This window comes from Pterocles gutturalis, unplaced genomic scaffold, assembly GCF_000699245.1.
Source record: "Pterocles gutturalis isolate BGI_N339 unplaced genomic scaffold, ASM69924v1 scaffold14274, whole genome shotgun sequence".
NCBI lineage: Eukaryota > Metazoa > Chordata > Aves > Pterocliformes > Pteroclidae > Pterocles > Pterocles gutturalis.
Genome location: NW_010135943.1, coordinates 89,346 through 113,623, shown reverse-complemented (window position 1 = coordinate 113,623; position 24,278 = coordinate 89,346). Strand labels below are relative to the sequence as shown.

The 24,278-nt window shown below is 42.5% G+C and overlaps 1 protein-coding gene across 1 annotated transcript in view; it reads right to left on the bottom strand.

Moving 5' to 3' along the window:
* The window catches only part of LOC104468093 (receptor-type tyrosine-protein phosphatase T-like), a gene marked incomplete at both ends in the record, with an annotated part of 82,556 nt that overhangs the window by 36,183 nt on the left and 22,095 nt on the right, over positions 1-24,278 (bottom strand). The window contains 2 exons of the mRNA XM_010082107.1: positions 6,316-6,418; positions 9,752-9,953. Coding sequence (XP_010080409.1) covers positions 6,316-6,418; positions 9,752-9,953 — 305 coding nt within the window. The remainder of the gene's footprint in view (positions 1-6,315; positions 6,419-9,751; positions 9,954-24,278) is intronic.

The window sequence follows — 24,278 nt, the reverse complement described above, 5'->3', positions numbered from 1 at the left end:
GGAGGTGTCCCTGCCCATGGCAGGGGGTGGCACTGGATGGGCTTTAAAGTCCCTTCCAACCCAAACCAGTCTGTGATTCTGTGATCTAAACCCACCGTTCAACGACTCCAGATGCAATGGAAGTGTATGCTCAGGCGTGCAGGGCTCTGGTCAGCTCACCAGGGTTTGAACACACTTGATGAGGTCAAGTCTGCAAATCCTTACTGTGCAACTCCACTCTGTTCCTTTTTGGTATAACAAACATAATGCTGATCCATGCAGCTGCCATTATTCCACACCTTCCACCCAAATTCTCATTTTCATTTTCTCTCTCACATTCACACATAGTTAAAGAAAAAGCAGTTCTAGTTTATTTTTGAAAAGAAAGAAACTCACTCATTTACCTTCAGACTCTTGCCTAAATTAAAGGCAGAATGCCATGCAGGAGAAACCCAGCTTGAATGATTTCAGAACAATATCCCCGAGGTATATTATAGGAGTTATTAATTACTACAGATAATTAGGCTTATAATATCAGGAGCCTAGATTGATAATCTCATTCCTCATTAGATACTACAAAATTAAAAGATCTAATGTGATGACTGTTTGCCCTGTATTCAATCAGCCAAGTCATGTGATGCATACATTTGAATACGAGTTTAGAAAAGGCAGGCCAGGAGTTTCATTTTGCAGGTATTTATAAGATGCCTATTAAGGCAACTGAACTTTCAAAATTACCAAGGGCATAATTTGTTATGCTCCCTGTAGCTTTCAACATTAGAACCTTTTTTATTATTTCACCGATCCTTGACTCCAGCCTTTGTTTCCAAGCACAAGGTACGCTGCGTGGGAGTTTTAAGAACAAGAAATTGCCACCCTTTCTTGGCATTAATGAATTAATTATCAACATAAATGCCTGAGGCAAGCTCATGTGATGCCACTAAGAAGCTGCAAAGCAGCGAGCTGAACAGCGTTCCTCCCTATAGCTATGGAAATCTAGACACCAAAGCCACCATCTCTAAAACAAACCAAAATCCCAGCAAATGTTGCAAGTTTATAGCTTCTTGTCTCATTCCTCCTCCACCACAGAATCAAGGTCACTAGGCTTGCAAACCACTCCTTCCTAAGGATGAAAAGAACTGCTGTGCATTAAAAACAAAATCAAAAAAGGATGCTAGTAAGAGGGATATAGGAAAGGTAAGCTCAGGATGAACAGATGATGCCTGAAATCACAAGAAAAGAAAGATTTATCTGGAGATTGAAGCTATAGACCATGACTCCAGGGATTCGCACATTCTACTTCGTTGCAGACCGAGTGGAAGGCAAGTTTTATCTAGTCAAAGTCTCAGTTCTCTAACATAAAATGGAAGCAATACCACTTCCCTTTGTCACAGGAAATTTCCATTTGTTACTATATGTAGGAATACATATGTACACAGACACATCATACAGGATTGTTTGCTTGGAGAATAGCTTGAGCATAAAGCGAGAATAAAAAAAGAAACCTGTTCTTAGGTGTTCTGTTAAATAACATTAGAACTGTTTTCTCTTAGTTTGTTTAGCATCATGCAGACCAAAAATATTTCCTGCTTGAGAGACCACAAATCAGAGCATAATACTCAAGAATCACACAGATCTTGGTCCATGTAAATTAATTTTTCCTACTGGCTGGCTGTTGATATGAAAATATTTGTTTCAGCTTTGCTCAAAACTTCTAAATATGTTTAAAATATTTTACCTCCCCTTCTTCTATTCAGATTTTCTTATTTCCTTTAAGATGTACATTAACAAACTAACCCATCATTCCTCATCACCAAAGCAATAACATGCATCCAGCCATTGCACGTGTACACAATAGATGACTCTTACCTGGATATATTTCTCCAGGACCACTTACCCATGCTACTTACACTGCATGTAGATCGAATAAATCTATTCTCCCACACAAATGTATACACATACATGCATAAGGGCATGTGCAAAGCTTGAGTACCTTTGTTTTAATAACTTCATGCTTTAGCTCAGTACAGGGATCAGGCACCTAAAGACCATCCTGCACCTGCATGCTGGCAGACACAAAATAACATCATGGGTTATTTACTGATACTCTTCAGGGGCTGCAGGAAGACAGGGAGATTAAATCCATCTTTTTCCATCAATAAAGTTCTTCATGGTCTGAAACCCCCCCAAAATAATTGCAGTTGCTTCTCTAACGTCCTTCTACAGTGTCCTACAGCTCCAGTGCACTGAGCAACATATCAACAAGGCAATCACACCTAGGGGAGCATTTATTTAAACTCTGGAGTCCTCAAAACTAATATATGCTCTGGAAATCTTATTTTCTCCATAATAGTAGCATAGGTAGACTGACAGAGCTAACCGCATGTTAATAAACCAGATGGACTTTCAAACATCCAACACACAAAAAAGAGCCCAGTGGACACGTCATGTAGATAAAATCCCTCACACTGCTATTTTCAAGCAGTGAATGGGACACAAATTCTCAAGCAGAGGTCTAAAGATGTCATCTGTGAATAATCTATGAAGGACTGACTCAAGCCTCCTGACAATAACAGATTCAAAGGCAGAATTATCCTGAAAATCACACTGGAGATTTTCAGGAAAGAGTGGAGGAGTAAAGATTTGGAACACTTGTATTCTTCTCTCCTCTTCTGAATCTATTATAGATGAATGTCAGTCTTCAGCAAATCAATCACAGCACCATTCACCGGCTTGAGATTGATATAAGAACACCTAAAAGTTATTTTTAAAGGGTAATGTGGAGTCAAGCTCTGCAAGTTACATCAAGGAAAATAAAGGCAAGAATGAAATGCTTATGCCACAAGGGAGACTATTTATGCTTGCTAAGGCTTCATCTTTCTTTTGGCAACAGGAAAAAATAGATGAAAGAATATCTAAATTTATATTATTCCTATTAGTTCATACGAAAGCATCTTCAATGTTATCTATACATCATTAACAATGCCAAGCTCATGATCATTAGTTTTTTAAACAACCTCATTTAAGTTATTTATCATGAGCACTGGGGAACATCAGATATGTCTTAATGTTGAAAGTGACTTTGGATTTGGTGTACGTGCATTTCAGATGGATGGAAATACAATGAATCTTATTGGAACTGTTCTACAATATTACTCTAAAAATGATCTCGCAGACCCTGCTCCATCTGTATGCTGCTCAGGCTACAGCAGAATGAAATAACACCAGCACTGAACTATCTCATGTACTGATACGAGTTTACAGTCACACCCCCACGCGTACTCCAGCTCACCATATCTAGCACAGAGGGGGAAATATTAAGAATAATTACTGTATAGTCAGTTTTTTTCCTCTTCAGAGTATAATAAAAACCCGGGGCACTGCAGAGCAGAGACTGGCTGCCGGGAGAACTGCCAGGTTGATGAGATAAGGGGTTGACCTACTCCTGCATAGTGAAAGACCTGAATAGCAGAGGATTTGCAAGAAGTTTTAAACTGAAAGAGGGGAGATTGAGATGAGATGTGAGGAAGAAATGTTTTCCTGTGCGGGGGGTGAGGCAGTGGCCCAGGTTGTCCAGAGAAGCTGTGGATGCCCCATCCCTGGAGGGGTTCAAGGCCAGGCTGGATGAGGCTTTGGGCAACCTGGGCTGGTGGGAGGTGTCCCTGCCCATGGCAGGGGGTGGCACTGGATGGGCTTTAAGGTCCCTTCCAACCCAAACCAGTCTGTGATTCTATGATTCTATAAGGTGTGGGGAAAATCTACTCCTGAATACTTTAAAGTACCTCTTCAGAGCCATCTCAGGCAGTCTGGGCTACGAAAGGTCAGATCTAGGAAAGCATGGTCATGTCTACAAGGAAGGAGAACAGACATCCTACCGGCACGCTGCACCGTGCAGGATACTCCAGCTACCGCCACCCCGCCTCACTGCTGCACATGGAGGTTTCTCACTGTCATTTGTCTTGAAACTGTTTTCACTAACGCCTTGGGTAACTGAACAGAGGATAGCATCAGACTAAGAGGGGCTCTAAGTCATTTAAGTTTGTATCAGAATTTTAAAACATTTTGAAAATCAATTTTATCATATTTAATAGAGATGAATGGAAAGCACTATACTTGTGAAGGAGAAATAAAACACCCACAAACTAAAGGTAGAAAAATGAACCAGACAACAACAAAGAGGGTATATTGTAACTCAGCTTGAATATGAAAAAAACACCAAGGGGGAAGAAACACCTCATTCTCGTGTGTTAAGAATGTCACAGGCAGTTCTCAGTATGTTATTCTTCCAACCTGCTGGGTGCTGTTGAGGCTTCCAAAGGAGTGCTACCTGCTTTTCGATGTGGTTTGTCGAGAGAATTTACACAAAGTGGAGAGTATGAAGAACAGACTGGAAGAAAAGGAAAGAGGCTGGGAAAATCTAAGGTTGAAATAACTGGATTTGTGAAGGCTAGACTAAGAAGAGTCTATATGGTTGTACAGAGAAAAGTATTCACACATTCCGAGGGTATCATAGTTAATGAAAAGCTACAATTCTCCCCAAGACCCCCTAACCACCCTGCCCCTATCCATTCTGGCTTTCATACACACATCTGTAAGTCAATGAAATGGGCTCATAATAGGAAGTAATCTTATCACTCAGATGTGATATGTAAATATTGCACTCTCTGCAAATGTGTGTATAATAGCCTATAGTGCAATTAAAGAAACCAGAGTGACAATTTATAAAAATCTCTACACATTTTTTTATAACCGATGCATTTGCTGGAAAAGACATTATTCACTGAATGCAGTTAAATTATAGTAAATTGACTCTGAGAAAAAACACAAGAGTTTTCAATAAAAAGACAAAATAGCAACACTCTTAAGACAGCAGGTGGTAAAACGAGATACAGGAATGTTCCCCCATATAAAGAAATAAAACAAAACAGAACTGTGCGATTTTACTGCTCTTTTCCAGCAGAAAAACATCCCTAAAGGCCTCAGAAAATAGGCTCCTAAATTCGCTCATATGGAGTACCAGAGATTGAAACAGAAACTTTAAAATACATTCCTCAGAAAAAATAGAAAGGGCTTGGTGCCAAGTCTTAAAAAGTGGATTTTTTTGCTTGAGAGTATCAATGCAATTTGTGGGAATGTTGTGACACAGGGTGGACCACCAGCTGATACGGGATATTTCATCAAATCAAGTAGTTTTCATCTGAGCAATTTGCTCCTGAATACTTAGTGGGACATCCTTCAGAAGCACTAAGAACCTGTCAGTGGGGCGTAGAAACCCAACTCACTTTTGAAAGAGGGGACTACAGGTTTTTTAAAATACCATTCATAGGAAAAATTTCAAACGTGTCTTGGGAAAACTGGAGGTAAAAGCCTGCAGAGCGGTAAGGGCTGCTGGATACCTCTGCAAAGCAATATCCAGCATTTTTATCATGAGCGACTCCAATTCCTGCTCTCAGTGAAGAGCCTGGCAGGATGAATGACCAACCGGCACTGCTGCCAGCGGCAGATAAGGCAGCGCTGGCTCGAAAGGGAAGTTAGTTCATCTGTGCTGGTGCCTTTCACCATGTACAAATTCACCTGGATGGAAGAGAACAATGATGTACAGACCGCTAAGTTGTGTTCCCCATTTCAGCATCTCACCATTGGGAACAGGACCCAGCTCAGGGACAGAAATGGTTTGTGCAAGGTCCTCGCTCTATTCCACAGATGCCTGTGCAGCTCCCTGCTCCTAAACTCTCAGTGAGCAGAAACTGCTTTTTTTTTTTTAAACCTACAACTGGCAAAGCCTCACTTAAACCCGAGTTCATCTTTTCTGAACCACATCACCACTTCACCCCACATGTTGGATTATAACACGAAGATGTAACAAGTCCAGCTAGATCCAGAATCTGAACAAATGCACGTACGAGCATAAAAGATAGTTTGGATATTCATACAATAGTTAGAAAAATGACCTTGTCCTTCATGGAAGAAAGGGCAGGAGATGGAGACCTGAAGCTCCCTCCACCTCCGCATGGCGATGCTCAACGCACAGCACTGCAGCACACAGCCCCACGTACGAAACTTCCAGCACTGCAAAAGCATCTGAAGTGCTGCTGAAAGGGTAATAACCCCATGCAATGCTATCAGTAATCCTTCCCGGAGGTTAACAGCGGGAGGCAAGTAGGTTGAGGAGTTTATAAAAGGAGCCTGTGAAAGGCAGAATCAACAGCAGAATCAGCCTTTTCGTCAGCCTTCGCTTTCAGCAGCTCCATTATCAGAGGAGAATGAGAGAGGTGTGAGTGAAACCTGGGGAGAAGGAGAGGGGAGAACTGTGAAAAGAGAAGACAGAACACCTACCTGACAGGAGCTCCCCGGGACTGAGCAGGCTTCAGCATCACGGTGATGGTAGTGTCAGTCTCGTTCAGGGGGGAGTCCGTGTCGTATTCTGGCATCGACGGTGCTGCAGCAGAACGAAGAGCAACACGTTATTTATACACCACTTACCGCCTTGGCAACGTACTATTAACATTTCTTGGAGACCGCTTAACATTTCTCAAATGAAACATCAAAATACTTCCCAATGTTATGACCAAAATTGTCAAAACTGCTTAAATATTTGTACACTCTTTTCCTCTTAAAATTAAACAGGAGTCGGACACCCAAATCTTCAAGCTGGCTTTGAAAATCCTATCTTGAATTTTTAAGACTTAGTAATCCTTTGAGATGGGATCATTCCTTCATTTTTAAAGGTGAAGAAAGAAAACTGCATGGCCATTAAAAAAGACCACTTTGGATGAGTAAACCAGTGGCAGAGCTAAGAATAGCACCCAGGAAACTTGGCTTCTGTTCACTCTTCTGGTCATTGGATTAGACCTTCCACATCTCCGAGTTTTTAATACATAGACTTAAGCTGTGTCTCCTTAATGAGCTGGAGGGCATGTTATTAAGCATGAAAGATGAAAAGAGAGGAGCACAAATCAGCCAGGGTATTTCAGCACTCAACCCCCTGACATTTTACCCCAGTGCTTTAGTGATGTTGAATCAAGAGGCAGCGGCACAGCTTCCAAGGGCGCACTCGGGCAGCACCCAGCCACAGCATCGCCATCGCCTCGCTGGCGTGGTCCCCAAAGCAGTACAGAACCCCACTTGGCCAAAGTCTAGTTTCTACTTCTGCTTTATTATCTTCTATTAGGATCATTTCATGAAAGCAGGATAGCTTTCCTTAGGAAACGTATTCTACTTATTATGTTCCTTTTTCCTTCCCTGGTAGCAGACATCTGTTTTAGACAATTTTTGTGGTGGAAGAACTGAAGAGATCAGAGGAGCATCAAATTTATTCCAAAGATGCAAGTTTTGTTGAAATATCTTTAAAGTATAAAGCAAACAGAAGAATTCACACAAATAGTTCATCTGTAACTCACAAGGGCAAGCTGCATGGCAGGAGGTCCCATATTTAATCCTCTCACAGCGATTTCCACTGTAATCCTGTTTACAATCAGGATTTCTATCTAAATGCCTGAAAACTGTCAAGAACAGTGGTTGCTATTATCAGCTCAGCTACTGACTTCCCTGTCAATAAGCAGGCAATGAGTTCAGAACAAATGCCAATTCCCTAACGAGGATTTCTCTGGAAAAAAAAGGTGTTCTGCATCAAGAGGAAGCACTGTGAGGCATTTCAAGAAGATGCATGGCACCAGCGGTCTTCAATACCAGAGACCACCAGAGCTCCTGGAGCTGCACAGTACAAATTGTTCAGCATCCTCTGTGGGCAGAGGGATGGTGGTACAGCACAATGCAGTACTATAAAAAGGTCGCTGGGCTGGTCTGGACACCAAAAACAGGCTGGGTTCAGCCTTTGCAGGCTCCACTATCCTGCTTTGAAGCAGCTTCTCCTCACCAAGCTGCAGTGCTGCGCTGGTGCCACTGAATTGTTTCAGAGATGTTAGCGACCGTGGATGTCCCCTCCTGGCTGTGCAGAAGACCTGTTTAGTCATCTGCTGTGAGAGACACCATATAGTGAAGAAGTAAATGGAAGAACTATAGGTCTTGGCAAGACTTGCTAATGGTGTCGAGTGTAATTCAGCAATCAGAGTCTGTATTAGTCAAAGTCACTGAAGTAAGTTTTCTTGCATATTCCACATGGAACAGTTGTGTAGTAACTCAATAAAATTACAATTGTCAGTGATCTCTCTAAAATAGGAAGCACTGCGCATCAATTTAACGCTTATTTTGCAAGACCCCACTCCTGCCCAAAAGGAAGTCTTCAGGAATTCTGCCATTTAATTGTGATTAAGAAATACCCAAACGTGTCCACCAGTATAAACATACACACACATTGCTACAGCACAGACCTTTTCATTTTAAGATATCCATAGTCTTACAAGGACACTCCAGTCAATGCAAAAATCCTTCTCCCTACTAACCTTGGGACTGACTCTTAGAGCAAGTTTAACAGTAATTTCCAAATGACACATATAGGACTGCCCATGCAATGAGATAATCTAATGTCAGGGACTATCCTGATGCCTGCCTGAAGTCTATGCCTACCTACAGTGAACCAGGTGTTTGGAAGATGAAAAAAAAAAAGATAAATCGAGCCCAGTGTGCACACAGTTCATAATCATGCAGGCTTCTAACACAATTTGAGCACTCACTGAATAATAAAATGCAAAGAAAGTGAATCAGAGGGAAAAAGCACTGCCATTACTGCACTATTTATTTCTCTGGTCGCAAGTGAATAGCTGCACGCCGTGCCTTTCCTTCACAGCGGGGCTGCGTAAACCCCACAGTCCATGGAGCTGTTCCGACAGTTAATGGCCTGAACTTCAAGCGGCTCAGACCTGGGCTTTCACACTAAATGTCAAGGGTTCAAACCCTGATGGCAGTTCGTGGAGGGGATGGACACACATTACTTCCTTAAAATTTACACTGTCACTTACTGCTAACAACGTATTTTTACTGACTGATTTTGAACTAGGGCAATGGAAAACACGCATTGTTGTGCGCTCTTTCCTAGGGCACCCAGATGTCATTTCAAGCATTACAAGTGTCCTGAATGTCCCAAATGTTTATTTCAGCTTTACTCATAAAACAATTAAGGTATTCTAAAAAAGTTACACTTTTAAACTCTGTTAGAGAACCTATTTTAGTGCTAGCAATTAAATGTTAAAATTGAAGTCTACACACGTCTGCCTAATATTATCTCTACCATCCCTTTATCCATCTTTTTTTCTGATAGCTCGCCTAAGTTTCATTTTTTTTTCTCTCTAGAGAGGGATGCACCTTCTCTTTGCAAAGTTTCCTGATTTTAGTGCTTTTCATATGCTTGTGTGCCTACCTCAAGCCCTCCCTCCACCCTTACTCAGAAAGAAAACAGAACAACAGCTTTCCTCCTTTATTTTTAGTCTCTTCGCACTATTAATTCAATTACTTCATTACACCCATTTCAGTGCATTCTGAAAATAAAAGCCACATTACTGAAGGAGTTTTCCCAGACACGCAGACAATACTAACAATTATTATAGGGATAGTTCATTTGTAGAGCTAATGAAGGTTCCCATTTAAAATGCTCCACCAAGATATTCATGGGTATTTAAGATATCCACAAATTAACCACTGCATTGGTGACCTGAACAAAGACAAATACTGGATTGTTGCAGTTTTAAAACTTTGCCCTATGAAACTCATAGAGTAGACACTAAGCTGAATACCTTTTTATTTGTCTTATGCATCAGCTGGAGGTCTAAAGAACAAAGCCCTAGAAAGCTCTTTTTCTTCTTCTCCAAAGCAGTACCTGAAATCTTAGTAGCAATCCGTGTTGTGATGGGTGGCCCAAAGCCCTTGACTGTGCTGGCTTTGATGGTGAACGAGTACGTAGTCCCTGGGTATAATCCTACAAAGAGGTGATGGGTTTCATTCCTTAGTTTGAAGACTTTCCCTCTTTGGCTGGACAGGTCAGCACTGGGATCCAGAGACCCAACGGCCTTGTAGGTAATCTGCAAATGAAGAAGAAGAAAAGTAGGGTGATAAGGGGCCTTCTGCACCTGGCCTTTCTCCGCTCCCCTGTCTTGCCATTGCTTGAGACCAGACATTGAACATACAAGGACAGATATTATTTCAGTATCTCTAGTGAGCGGTTTTGTATTTGGATGCTGGCAAACAAACATGACAATTTTTCCAAGGCTTTACTTAGGAAAAAACTAATTTCTTTTCTCCACTAAAACCTCAGCATGTGCTGATTTACAACAAAAGACGCAAAAAATTGCTTTTTGTTCTGAGCCTCAGAACGTCTGCAGCCAAACCAGCGTGCACAGCATGGCAGGCAGAATTTTCATGAGATTTTCCCATAAAATCCCCCAAAGCATACGAAAACTTTTAGTGCAAACATAGATACGTTTTCTATCAAGTTGTTGGGGTTTTTTTTGGTTTTTTGGGTTTTTTTTTTGTTGTTGTTTTTCTTCTTTCTTCTGGCAAACAGTCTTCTCAAAAGGCCACTGAAAACAATGGAAAACTTTTATTGACACCAAAGGTTTTGAAAGTATTTTTCAGTGCTAAAGAGAATATACTGAAAGGAAACAGTTTGTTTAAATGAAATAAGTATCAACAAGTCTTTAGACAAAAGCCCTTTTCTTCTCTGAGCTTGTAAGCCAGCTCCTGACACCATTTCCCTCCCCCTGTTTTCAGCCTGGGTTTGCAGGTTTACATGTGCTGCCGTGCTTGGCTTGCGCCTGAAAGAACAAGCCAGCAGGGTTACAGACCTGAAGAGCTGTTCCTGAGTACCCGCCGCTGGTGCTAACACACCTTTAGAGGAACCCGAGCTGAAAGCACACCTTTGAAATTCTGCTCGAGCTCCGTTGCGCTTACCCATGGCAACCCCATTGATATACAGACACTTGCAAGTCAAGCTCATGACTTATTTACCAGCCAATTCCTTCCCTGCGTTCCAAATTCAATCCAAAGGCAGCTCAATTTCAACTGAGCTGTCAATATCATCTAACGCGCTCCGCTGCTCTCCTAACCTTTCCTGATATGATGGGATCCTCACTTATTTGTAATGAAACACTATGAATAAATCAATGTATGTTAATACACCAAGTCTTCAATTTTTTATTAAGGACTCCAACATAAATCTAACTCCCAGCTTTGCTGAAAGAGCCTTTGAAAATTTTTGAGTCACTTGCTTTATGACAGGCGAAAGATGTTGCATTTTGAGGAAAAGTAAATGTACAATGTTTAAAAGGGGGGGGCTTTAATAGTAACAGGATAAATAAGAGACAGAAGGTGATGCTACTGACACGAGGAAGGATTTGAGCATGTGAATCCTGCTATCAGGCCAGAGAAGAACGATTTAGAGCTGACACCCAGGACAGGGCAGCATAACAGAGAAGGGCTGGGAGTTACACCGGGGTCTACCAAGCAGCAAGAAATTACAAAAGCAGAACTCTTAGAGGAATAATTGAACAGCTTGCAGGTGATTTCATTGAAAACCTGCTGATTTTTTCAGGAATTACAACCTGGTTTTAAATTTTTATTACTTGCCAGCAACGTGAGGAAGAGCCCAACATTCCTTAAAACAAAAAATTAAATGCAGGGAACAGAAATCTTTATGTTCACTCATTTTCCCTAGGTAAGGCGAGGACCATGCAATGCTGCAGGGCACGGGACAATATTTTGACTGTTCTTATTGTATTAATGTACTTCAGGGCAAGGGAACCTGTAAAAACAAGACCAGAGTTAGGGTGAGCATCAAAAACCTTAAATGAAGAGATGTGCCACAGCCAAACCCAGAAAGAAAAAATTATTTGTTGTGTTAGGTAGGAATGAAGCGAAGCAATCTGTATGCTCTACATCCAAATCAAGTGCTAGAGAAATAGCAAGTCTGTAACATTTCAAAGGAGAAGGAGCAGATTAGGAGTTTGCGAAAAAGCTTCCTAGTGCTGGGCCACTGACAACCACCTTCGCAGGATACCCAGGTAGTAGCCTATGCAAAATCAGGGCTATTTATTTTCAAAAACATTACACAGAAGGCTAGAAGTGCAAGATGCATTTGTCCTTGATCTCCATAGAAATAAAAGCATTCAGCTGCCTTCACCAGTTCAACAAATCACTACAAAATGAGTTAGTTTTGTTCATTCAAAAAACTATCCCCTTAAGGCAAACAGAAATAGAAAAGCTTTCAAGAGCGAAAAGAAAAAAAAAAAAAAAAAGAAACCAAACAGGGAAAGTCACTGACTTTAGAAAAATGTCTCTTTTTCAGCTGACTATAGCAGAGAATATGAGGACAAAGGACCTTAAAACAACCTGGGTTCAACTCATGAGAAGCGGGGAAGGAGAAAACTAGAGATGCTCATGATTGGGGACTGAAGTTTGGGCTAATTTTCAGGAAGACTGTTTACTCAAATCAGATCTCAGTCTTCCCCAAAACTGTTTTTTAGGCTATATAAACTGCAGTAAAGAGCGATTTGTGGTATAGCCCAACGGTGAGATTACTGTCACTGCAGCAGACGCCCTATTCCGATAGGTACGAACCCCATTAATCCAGGTGATGCGCAGATGGTTAGAGAAAGCAATCCTTGTCCCCAAAACATAACATTTCACTTTAATACGTGAACAGTGCATGGATCCAACACAGAGAACAGGAAAACAGCAGCACAAAATTCTGCATGTGGTCCAGCTAACGTCATTCAATCCACAAGCAGAAATGGTTAAGGGACTGGTGAGCGTACTGGTGCCCGCAGATACAGCTGGTTACCAGTTCACTGTTAGTCTTGAGCTCTTCTCTGCTTTCCACAAGAAGAGCTGTGAATGCCTGAAGCAGTGAGGAAAGCATCTACAGCCACTGCCCCGAGAGCCCATGGGCTGTGTGTCCCCCTCTGCCGACAACTTTTTTCATGACCACGATGTTCTCCGAGGCTCCATTTTGCCATGTACCAAATGAGGGCTATTACACTCCTCTGCACAAAGATTTTAGTGGTTGAGGGATTCTGTAATTGCCGAGTGCTGGTGGTTAAGCAGTACAACCACAGGTGAACCAGATGAAGGAGCCCTAAACACAGATATTTGGAAAAGGAGACTAATTCTCTTCCAGCTCAGAAAAAGAATAATTTTTCCCCTCCCCCTGCCCTGCCACATCCAGCCTGTGCACACCCCAGGCTCCCCAGCCATCCCTGCACCACTTCTCACAGCCAGGATCATCTCCAGTTACTGGAGTTGTTGGTATTTCCTCACTGGAATATCCGAGAAGTGCTGCACTCTATATGTCTGTGTGTACACATGGCTCTGTGGCAGAGGATTTCTCCTCTAGAATTAAAAGATGCTGTAATATGTCACTTATATGTTGGTTTTCATGTGTAAATAGATCATGGATTGTATTATAACTGGGTGAAACGAAGACACTAAGAAGTTGCCACTCCTCTCCCTAACTGATTCAAACTAAAAGTTCTGAAGCAAGAGAAACTTCAGGGAATCAGGCACCGAAAAATTTTCAAGAAACTATGGAAATTTCCAACTCTGCAGTAATTTATACAAGCACAGGAACATGTCTGGAGAAGAAATACAGCACTTTCCTACAATAAGAGGGATACTGAAAAAAACACCTGCTCTTCTAGTTGGTATGCCGAGTATTTATCTTAATTTCTTGTTCCAAGTGTCAAACCATTTCATTACAAAACAAACAAGAGACTCTAATCTAGAAAATGAGATGACTCAACCACTAGGAAGCAGCTGTTCTAAATTATTTTAAAATAATCTATTTTAAAGACAAGCCATATCATCTAACACTTCTGTATTCTGTAAAAAAAGAAACAATAATATTAATTAAAATGTTGAAAAATCCAGACAAAAGACTAACAAGAAAATACCCAAAAATGTATTTAAGAATTTCACTCTGATTAAAAATATTTGTTTTTATTCTGATGCAGAAAAAATGCAAATACAAAGATGAGGAAAAGTCTCATAAGACTGAAATTCTATGTATTTTAACCAGCTCCCTGGTTATCTCCTGCACAGCAGGCAGCTGTCACAAGCTGAAAGTTGCCTTTCCTCTGCAAATGGGAATGGCTGTCCTGAGTTTGCATATGTAATGTAGACTTTAAATATCGGCTCCAGGGCAACTCGACGGTCCCAAAGAAAAGTTTTAGTGGCCAACTCTGCTGTGGTTCTAACCACAGCACACACCAGTGCCAGATAAAATACAGCAACACTAAGAAATAGACATTAAGAAATCAAAAAAATTCCTCTGGAATCTCCTTCACTGAGTTAACAAAACAGTTCTCAAACCGAAGTAACAACAGCAGAGATTTTGAAGCAATCAGAAAGTCAGATGGCAAAGGAACTGGAGGGTAAAGAAGAGCCCCATTCCCACCAGAACAGGAGGGACAAACCCGGAGCCCAGCACCCACCCAGCCAGGCAGGACTGCTCCAGAGGTGCACAGGCGATTCGTGTCCCCGGTTAACTGGGCAAAATTTGGCTATGGGAGGCCAAATCCTTTGTAAAATGTGAAAAAGGTAAGCAGTACAAGTTCAACTCCCCTGGAAACTACCAAAAAAAAAAAAAAAGGTTTTATATAGTTAATTTCGCAGTGTTCAGTGATATGTAATTGCTGTGAGAGAATGGAGAGTAAAAGAAGAACAGACCAGCGTAAGAAATGGGATGGTGAGCGAGTTCACTCGTGTTTTTATTTAATCTCCACCGGTGCACTCTCAGTCCCCATTAACCACAAGCACCCCCCTCTTATTCCATCCTCCCCTCTGTTTCGTATGCATTTTTAAAGTTCAGAATATTAACTCTTTGCAATCACTGCCCAAATACCATGTTAACCTCCACAAGGATGAAGATTCAATACTGAGAGCACAAGCGCAGCTCTTCTCTCCTTCACAGACCCTAATTTAACACCATTTTCTAGGGAAATGGGAACGCTTTGCTAACTGTCATCATCTGTGACTGTAAAACTTCTATTACAATTCAAGGTCTTATAAAACTTTCATTGCGAAGGGAAAGACCGTAGCAGAGGTATTAACTAAACTAGGAAGCACAGGGCTATTTTCCACTGCAAATCTTTCTTCAGAAGAAAAGACATAATGAAAAGTAATAAAAACCCACCGTTAAACCACTTGGATTTTCCCATACCTTGTAGATGTATGAGCCACTGTGTGTCCACACATTGGAATATATTATTATACAGCTTCATCAAGCATATCCTGAATATGTCCGTTCAGCCTGAGTATCAGCCACGGACCAGAGCACAGACCTCTGCAAGGACTTCGCAATCTGCTCAAGAAGTCGAACGAATGCTCAGCCGTTCATCCTCCACTTCAGCAGCCACCCTGTGTCCAGCGCCCAGGTGCTCGCTGGATCTCTGCACCGAGCTTAGCAAATGCAGACAATAACAGAAGTCTGGTGGATTTTACTCCATCTCTGCATGGTGGGGGCTTTGTCCTGTGCTTTTGCTTTTTAAAATAAAAATATTAATAATCGTAGTTGAAAACTGAAGGTTAAAAAAACAATCCTATAGCAAAAACGGTACATATTGTTAAAATGTGGTAATTAAACAGTGAAACGGACCATCAAACGATGTGGTAAATTATTCTTTGGGTTTATACACTCCTTTGAAAGAATGTATTATGACACAATCATGAGGCCGTGAGCTTAATACAAGAACAAATTGTGACAAAAATCTCATCACTTCATTACAATGGTCCTTCTTGCCCTCCACTACTAAAATCCTTTGGGAACCCTGGATGGCTGTTCAGATTCCCTTTAATCCCCTTAAATAAACAAATTAACAAGACAGAACATTCTGCTCAAATCACGGCTGATGTATCCATTTAGCCTTCCCATGCATTTGATACATTCGAGTAAGCTTCCACGCTGATGAATAACTGAGTTGTCAGGATTTCGTATGTTCATAACCCTAAAACCGAGGGCAGCAAACACTAATGTCTCAGGATTGAGAGCTTGCCAGTCAAGGCAAAAAAATACGGTCATGTGTTTCTTTCCCCAGCAATCGATCCCAGTGTATATAACACTTCATCTTACATCTTCTGTCATATAGAATTAATCAGCCATGGTGAGTACAATTTTGCTCTCTACAACCCTATTCACCATCAAACATTAGAGCTTTAAGCTTCCCCTCTGATTTCAGCAATTGCAGCCTGTTTGAATGCAAATGGTGAGTACTGCTGTTAAATCAAACACTACTTTGTAGGTATATTATGCAACCTTATATCTATTTTCCATTTTAGTGAAAGCCTGCACAGCGGTTTGGAGAAGGCATCCGAAACCTATAAATCCATTACATTATCCCCTACGTTCCCATTGACATTTTATGTTCCCTGGCTTTAAGAAACAGCCCATTCTGCCTCTCCATGCCCCTCATACAACACACAACCCCTGGCTTCTGGGGATGCTTTGCAGCTGACAGGTAGCTACAATATACATATTATTATTTTTTCAATTTTCATTTAGCAATGCCTGAAGACTGAAACCGTCTCTTGGTTTGGACAGGACTGGAGCCAGAACTAGGAACCTGACACAGCCGCTATGTGCATGACAGTGCCAAGGTCAGACACTGGGTCTGCAGGGACACCCTGACGAGCGTCTCTCGCTTTACCCAGCCAGAAGCAAGCAAAGCTTTTCCTGACTTATTGCTGTTTTTTGGACCCACTCCTGTCTTGTGAAGCAATGCCTGGCATCAAGAATTTTTTTATCCACTGGTTCTTATCATATCCTGCTGCTCACCGGGGCATGGGAGGGGGGGCTGCCTGCAGAAGGGGCACTGGGAGTAGGGATCCCTGGGGACCCTCGCAGGTGTCAGCTCCTCCAGTGCTGCCCAGCAAGCGGGTGACAAGGCAACAGCCTGCCCATCCGTCTCGCACAGCCCGTTAGCCGGGTCGCACCCCTCACCAGCGCCGGGCTCACCTCTTCCCTGCTCTGTGGGACCTTTGCCCCGTCCCAGCCAGCCCCACCTCTGGCTGGCCCGCTTGGGCTGACATCAAAACCACTGCCATAGGAAAATAAAACTGCTGGCATCCCGGAAAACGAAAACCACAGGTCAGTCACAGTTTTAATTCCTTTCTTTTTTAAAGAAGCCCCTCATTTTGAAAACCACTTCACTCAAGAGACGCTGCTACTTCCCAACCAAATAATCCTCTCCTGAATTCAAATCACTTCTATTTAACCAGAAGACAACCAGGCAGGCTCAGTGGTGTACAAGCCTGACTTAGTGGTGTCTCAGTCCCACAGTGCAGCTGTAGGGCAGCTCAATGCTCAGCTGACTGGAGCCCAGCACCCTGCGTTCACACCCCATCACAGCTCATCCCTCACATCACATCCCTCCACTGCTGGGCTGGGTCCTGCCCTCCCACCACCCCCAGCCTACACAACACTTGCCCCTGCTCTTTCCTATGCCACTTGCTTCAATTTCATAAAAGAGGCAGCATAAAACTTCACAAATGGATGAGAAAGAAGTTTCTCACAGGCAAAGCGTGATTTTCCAGGGCTGCAAGTCATTATGCAATTCACAAGAGCGCAGAGATAAGGGAGTCGGGTATCGGCAGAGAGCGCTGGATGCGTTTCCCCGGCGTCAGCACTGTGGATGGAGGGGAGGGGGAACCAGCTGAAAATACCTTGGGAAACAATAGGCTGCTTAGTTTTTAATCTCGCTTTACATATTCCACTCCACACTCTAATAAAGCCTACAAGCAAACTTCATTTTTCTCCCGTTTCCCAAAAATAAACACAAATACACTGGTGCATTAAAGTCAGACAGAAATCTCCTTGAACTCAAAGTTATCCAAACATTTCCTTCATTTCCTGAGTCGCTGCCTCAGGGAAGCAGTGCTCCCCACGCCAGGTGTTAAGAAGCCATGTGCAATGTGTATCAACCGTGCAAATGGCTTTTTATGATGGAAGGAAACCAGCTATAGCTCATAGAGTATCCTGGAAACATTTTCTTTGAATTCAGTGTGTCCAGAGGGTGTATAAGGTGAAGGGGTTTTACTGAGCATCTCACCTGCCACTATTTTCAGGCACCACTGACCTTCCAGAAATTTTGCAAGGTTTCTTCTGGATTACTCTCACACAGCCAACACTGAGTTTCCAAAACATAATTTTTGAACCCGAGTATCATAAGATACCCAACATCATCAAAAGCAGCTTCAGATCTCAACGCAAAGGACCACAGAGAAAAGCCATTCCCAAACACAGATTTCCCTGCCTAACTTCTAGCCAGACCTGATAAGAAGAGGATTAGCAAGATGTTCTTAAAATTATATACACATTCCTTACGCAGATCAGCGCAGCACCACCGGCGCCATGATCTGGCTTCTCCCTGCTCACTGCACACCAGGCTCAGCAATGAAGCTTGGATATTAGGAATAATTCCTTCACAGAAAGGGTTGGAACAGGCTGCCCAGGGAAGTGGAGGAGTCACCATCCCTGGAGGTATTTAGAAGACGTGTCGATGTGGTGCTTAGGGACATGGGTTAGTGGTGGGCTTGGCAGTGTTAATGGTTGGACTCGATCTTAAAGGTCTCTTCCAACCTAAATGACTCTGTGATTCTTAGGATCAGGGCTGAAGCTGAACAATGACAATTAGAACTGCCAAATTCAAACCTGACAGTCCAACACCTTCTCCCAGCCTGAAATTTACTTAAGAATGAGAATCAGTTCTTTTGTTCCCTACAGCCCCTTGCTCAGGGTCCTTCTCAGAACCACACTTCCATGGTAACACACCACTGCACAGACATCTACCAAATGTTTTAAGAAGCGGATGCAATACAGGGAGTAAATTACAAAGTGCCATCACTGTCAGCTGAAACGCAACAGCAAAGAGCAGTTACAGATCCATGAAACAGACCCCAAACTTTTGTTATACTGATAGACGTCCCTGCTTACTGCAGGGGGGTTGGACTAGACAACCTCCATGGTCCCTTCCAACTCAAATTATTCTATGATTCTATGATTTTTCTGCAAAAACCTCTACCTTCTGGTATTATTTCTACATTTAATCTTGGCAAAACTATAGTTTCAGCAGACAATTAAAGATTTTTTTTTTTTTTTTTTTTTTGGCTTTCCAAAGGTGAAACATAATAGTTATTTTGGATAACCGCACGTAGCTTACTCTGCCTGGTATCGAGATTCTGCTCCAGGTCCTCAATCACATGAAAACTGGCACAGTCCCCACTTCTGTTTACAACATCATGCCTGGTAACACTCGTCACTTCACATTTCCAAGGCTGGCGTCAAGCAGAGCGCAAATCATAAACAACCTGGGCCCTGGATGTGGGCTATACACTTGACTTCAAGTTCAAAGCTGAGAGTATCAGTGTTTTCATATCAAAGCATGCAAATATTTTATCTAGCTCATCTCCACCTTCATATTCCAGCACAACTCCCAGTTGGGTGTGAATGATAAGACACGAAGAACATAAGGAACCCCTTATCTTCCTCATACATTATCAGAGCTGCTTGTCTTCTTGAAGGGAACAGAAGAGGGACCCAATCCCTTGTCAACCCCCCTCTTGCTGTTGCATGCTGTGCTTTTATTCAGGAGAGCAACACTATAGACTGTTATTGTCCCTGATTGCCTGAGGTGACCTGTGCCAACACAGTCAAATCAACCTCATACCTACAGGCAAAACAAAAAAATAAACCTTTCCAGCGTCACTTTAGGAAATCAGGAATGCTTCCCAGTGGGGGGCTTTCAGCATGGATCCCCCCTGCCCTGGTTGCACGCTGCAATGGAAGGAGAGACACACGCACAGGGATCTGTCCCATCCAGGGATGCTGAGGAACACATCCATTCATCAGTTAGAAAAAAATAACCGGTGCTAAAGCCCAAATTTATTTCATAGAACAAACTAAAACATGCACTTTTTTCATCACCTGACTGAAGCAGGTTATCACGAAGGAGGCAGAGAGGAAAGAGGTGTCAGATCGGCGCATTTAAATAAGGTACCTATTCACAGCTTCTACAGAACGATCAACCCTGCAGCAGAGGGAGCATGACTAATGCAGAAGAAAAAGCAGCATGGACTGGTCAGATGACAGCTTAAACCTCAACCCAGGCCACGTGAAAAGTCTTACAAAGGTCTTGATATTCATAAGGAACAAAAAGAAGCCTGGCTGCACACCTGAATACACATCAGCAAGGTATTAGCATCAGTAAGAATACTTTATCCAGGACACCAACTGGAAGCGCCTAAGCAAATGTTTTCAGCTCAGCAAACCACTCAAACACACATTTAGCTTCCTTTACTACCAAGGGAATTCTAAGTGCATATCTGCATGCACGTCTGAAAAGCAGAGGGTAAGTGAATCAAGCCCAGAGCTGCACTCTTATCCCGAGATTAACCTGTGAAAACTCGCAGAAGAAGTTAAAAATTCATCTTCAGTGAAGGAACCACAGAGCCCTAAGGATGAGAACTCACTTGGAAATGCGTTCTGACATTCTGACACAATCCAGGATCCTAATGTCTGGCCTATCTTTCCTCTTTCACACAAGCATTCCTAAATCAAACTTAAAATATTTTTATATGTTAATTTTTGGTACTTCCTTTTTCTTCCTGGATCGTTCAATTTTCAGACTTAGAGCAAAAACACTGCATCTCAAACACCAAATGCCCATGAATAAAATGTGTATGAGTTGTCATGCTTTGCTAATCAACAAATCATCTGATTACCTGTACCTTGCCATGCTCTTCATGCACTGTTATTTTCTAAGATGAGCTTGCCATAGCACGCCAGAAAGGCAGAATACATTAAAATGGAAGGTGTGACCATTTTTTTGGCATTCTGTGTTCCAATGACTCTGACTGCAGTTTTTACAGCTCTCTCTGAGGTTACGCCATCACATTGTCCCAACTTCAGATTTTTCTCACCAGAAGGATTAAAAAGCAGCTGTACAGAGCAAGTGAAGGATGGAAATAGGCTGTGCAATTTCCAAGTCCATTTCTCTATTTTTTAAATGAATACGTCCACCCCTCCTGTCTAGCATAATTCCCAACAATATAGGCTGGCCAGCTGCAAAGACTATGAAAACTGCTTCAAGTCTAATTCAGCCTTACAAAACAGAAAGGAAGACAAGACAGCTCCCCCACTAATGTACACCCGCCATAAATAAGTGGGCAAGAAATTCCTCCTGAAGCCAATGTAAAAATCCTTGTTTTAATATTCTAAGTATAAATCCACCTGAACTGCTTCAGCCAGCAAAAAAAGCCAAGGTGCTTCTGCAATATTCCAGCAGAAAAACGGTCAGCTTTGCAGCTAGGTAACAGAGTGAAGAAACAAAAAATTATATGCAAAATATTTGCTTGGAATTTAGTGGTTAAGATTGTTTTGCATATTGGTGTTCATAGCAAGATGGAACATATTTCCCTGAGTAGCTTTGCGAAGGTAGGCAAGCTTGAAGTTCTCATCAGGATAACTCAGCTGCCCATACAGCTGGAATTTGGAGACTATAACTGCTGGCCTGCTCTTGCTGTGACGGCATCAATATGAGGCATCCATGGGAGATCCAGCACGGGTGGGGTGACCGGGCTGTGCCCCCCACCAGCTCTGGGGAGGGGACAGGGACACATCACCCACTGCCACAGCAGCACAAACCCTCTTTCAGAGCAGAGGCCGAGCCTGGGGGGTAAACAACCGACTGCCTCCCTGTCACAAAAATCTTTTCTCACAATCTTTCTACATCCCAACTATATAGATTGCGTATCATCTAAACCTTAAAACATTTGTCCTATGTTTTCATTCGAAAAAGCCACTCAGTTCCCCTAAAACCATGAATTCCTAATCATCACAAAACATCCTCCCTCTTCCCACCCTTGCTGGGAAGTTCCCGCTCCCTTTCTCGCTCAGGAGCATACGACTTTACACCGTGATTCTGCTTTTCACACTAATAAAAATATTCCATCAGAAAGAACAAATCTTGTGCCTGATGCATCAGGGCCTTTAGAGAGGCTCCAGAGCGTTTACCCCCAGAGGGCTTTCATTTGCGCACAGGCTGTTTACGACTTTTGCTGAATAAAGTCACTGTTGCCGGTTTCCTCTTGAATAATCCTGGAACTGATTTTCTGATGTCCTGGGGACAGTCCAAAGTCAGAAGGGAGCTGGAAATCCTCCATCACCTTGGAAAAACAACATCCCTCATTCCTCAGGGCATAAGCTGCTTTAAAGCAAATAGCTGGGATATAGTTTTTGCAGCTACTTTAGGTACTACATGAATAAAATCCTATTACTATTGCGGAAGAGGCCATCTCCAATCAGGTCTGCTGCAGTAAGTTTTCTGGTTTATTCACCTCAACTATATGTTCACAAAAGCCAGAGCCTGTAAAATGCATGGCGTACAAAGCAAGTTAAAAATTCCTACCGAAAAAAGGTTTCAATTTTTTAAGTGACTTCCCACACAAAGGTGTCTCTGAGCTATCCATTAGCTGTAAGTGTGAAGATAGGTCTCATTGAACAACTAAATACTCTTTGTAGAGGGAAAATATATGCAGTAGCCTATGTGCAGAAAATGTGTTCAAAAGTCCAAAGCTGAAGCAACATTGCCCCCAGCTCTTCACAGTGCTGCAGAATCAGTGGGGGCATCTCACCCTTTGCCCAGGACACTGGAAAGAACTGGCCAGGCAGGGTTGTTCAGAGGCCAGGATGTGAAAAGCCAAGTGTCCACCAGCCTCTTGCCCACGGGAAAACTGAAAAAAAAATTGTACCACGATCCATCTCTCCCTGTGATGTTCTCTTTGGAGGTGCTTTCTCTGGACAGAAGCTCTTCTGTTCCTGGGGCTGTCCATCCCCCACCAGACAGTCAAGAGAGAAACCATCGCACAATGCCCACGCGCTTCTCTTTCCCATCCCAGACATCACCCTGGATTTTCTTGGTTCTCATATCTCACTCACCCACCTTGAGTTACCGAAGGAGGAGCCTGGGTAGATTTTTAAGCTTGGTGTAGCCTCTGTTCATCGCTGCGCAAGGTGGGTGGTTCCAGTGAGAAACTGGAGCAAACACAAACGCAGTTTCTTTTCACAAACACTGAAATCCTGCTTTCTTCAAACATAGCTGCTGGTTGGAAGAGCAACACGTGTCCAAACAGGCAAGTCTGAGAACAGCATCACTGAAGGCCACGTACGGAGCACTCGGAGCAGAGCCTGGTTCATTTTGTTCGCACAAGGATGAACTAAAGGCAGCTTTAGACCTTTCTCCCCATGTTACATTGATTTTCGGTTTTCTTTCAATTTGAGAAAATACGGGCTTTCACTCAAACACTGACTAGCACAGAAATAACCATATTATGTGCATTATGGTATACTTTATGTTGTAAGGTTTGGCTTTTTTGCAGTTGTATTATTTTGTTTCTGAATAGCCATTGTGGAGACCACATGAATGAAAAGTGAACTGTTAAGATCTCTTGATACCTCTTCAACTCCAATTTTGGTTTTATGGTCCTGTAATCAACTTCCAATCCACAAGAAAGCACTTCTATTGCTCTTTTAAAATGTCTTGCAAAACTCTTGGCATAATACACTTGCTGTACTCCATTACACTTGCCTGCTCTTGAGTTCAAAACAAGAATGAAAAGAGATACATTTCTGTTTCCTTTCTTAATGGTCTGTTAGATTTTCCTTTTACTTCATCTGCAGGAACATAGTCAACCATAACTTGTGGCCATTGGATAATCCATTAGATTGGCTCAATCTCCTTTTCGTTGTTCTCCATGCTGGTAGGATATTCCAAGCAGTCTCCACTCCACCTGTCTTTAAAATTCCTTATGACGCTCCAAAGATTCTTTGGATTGGTTTTGATTGCATTAAAAGGCATCACAATTAAAAGAGTCTCAAAAGACAAAATTTTAAAATAGTCCAATTTACTGTTCCAACTCCCCCTTTAGGATAATCGAGCTCTGCTTCTTGTTTCCCTTTCACTAATGAGCTGTAAAATCAAGCAACAAGCTGTCAGATGAGTCTGACTAGCTCCATTTCTGTGTTATAACTAAGAAGCGAAACTTCTATAAAAACTGTACCTCAACCCTTTGGTCCCCCCTGTTAGAGCCTTCCACCTCGGCCAGGATCTCTCCTGGCCTCCACGAGCACCAGGGGGAATGTGCACTCGGTCTGTCCTATTCGGTGCCATTATCTCCTTAACCCCAACTCTCGGAGTGTTTCAGGAGGACAGAAGGAGAAGAAAACAGCTTGGCTTCTCGCCGACACTGTCCCCAGTGCCAAGAAAAGCCACGTTGCCAACACCATGGCTGTGTCGATGTCTGGACACAGAGCTGGAGCAGGAGGCAGGCAGAGCAGCAGCACCTGGATGAGCAACCAGAGG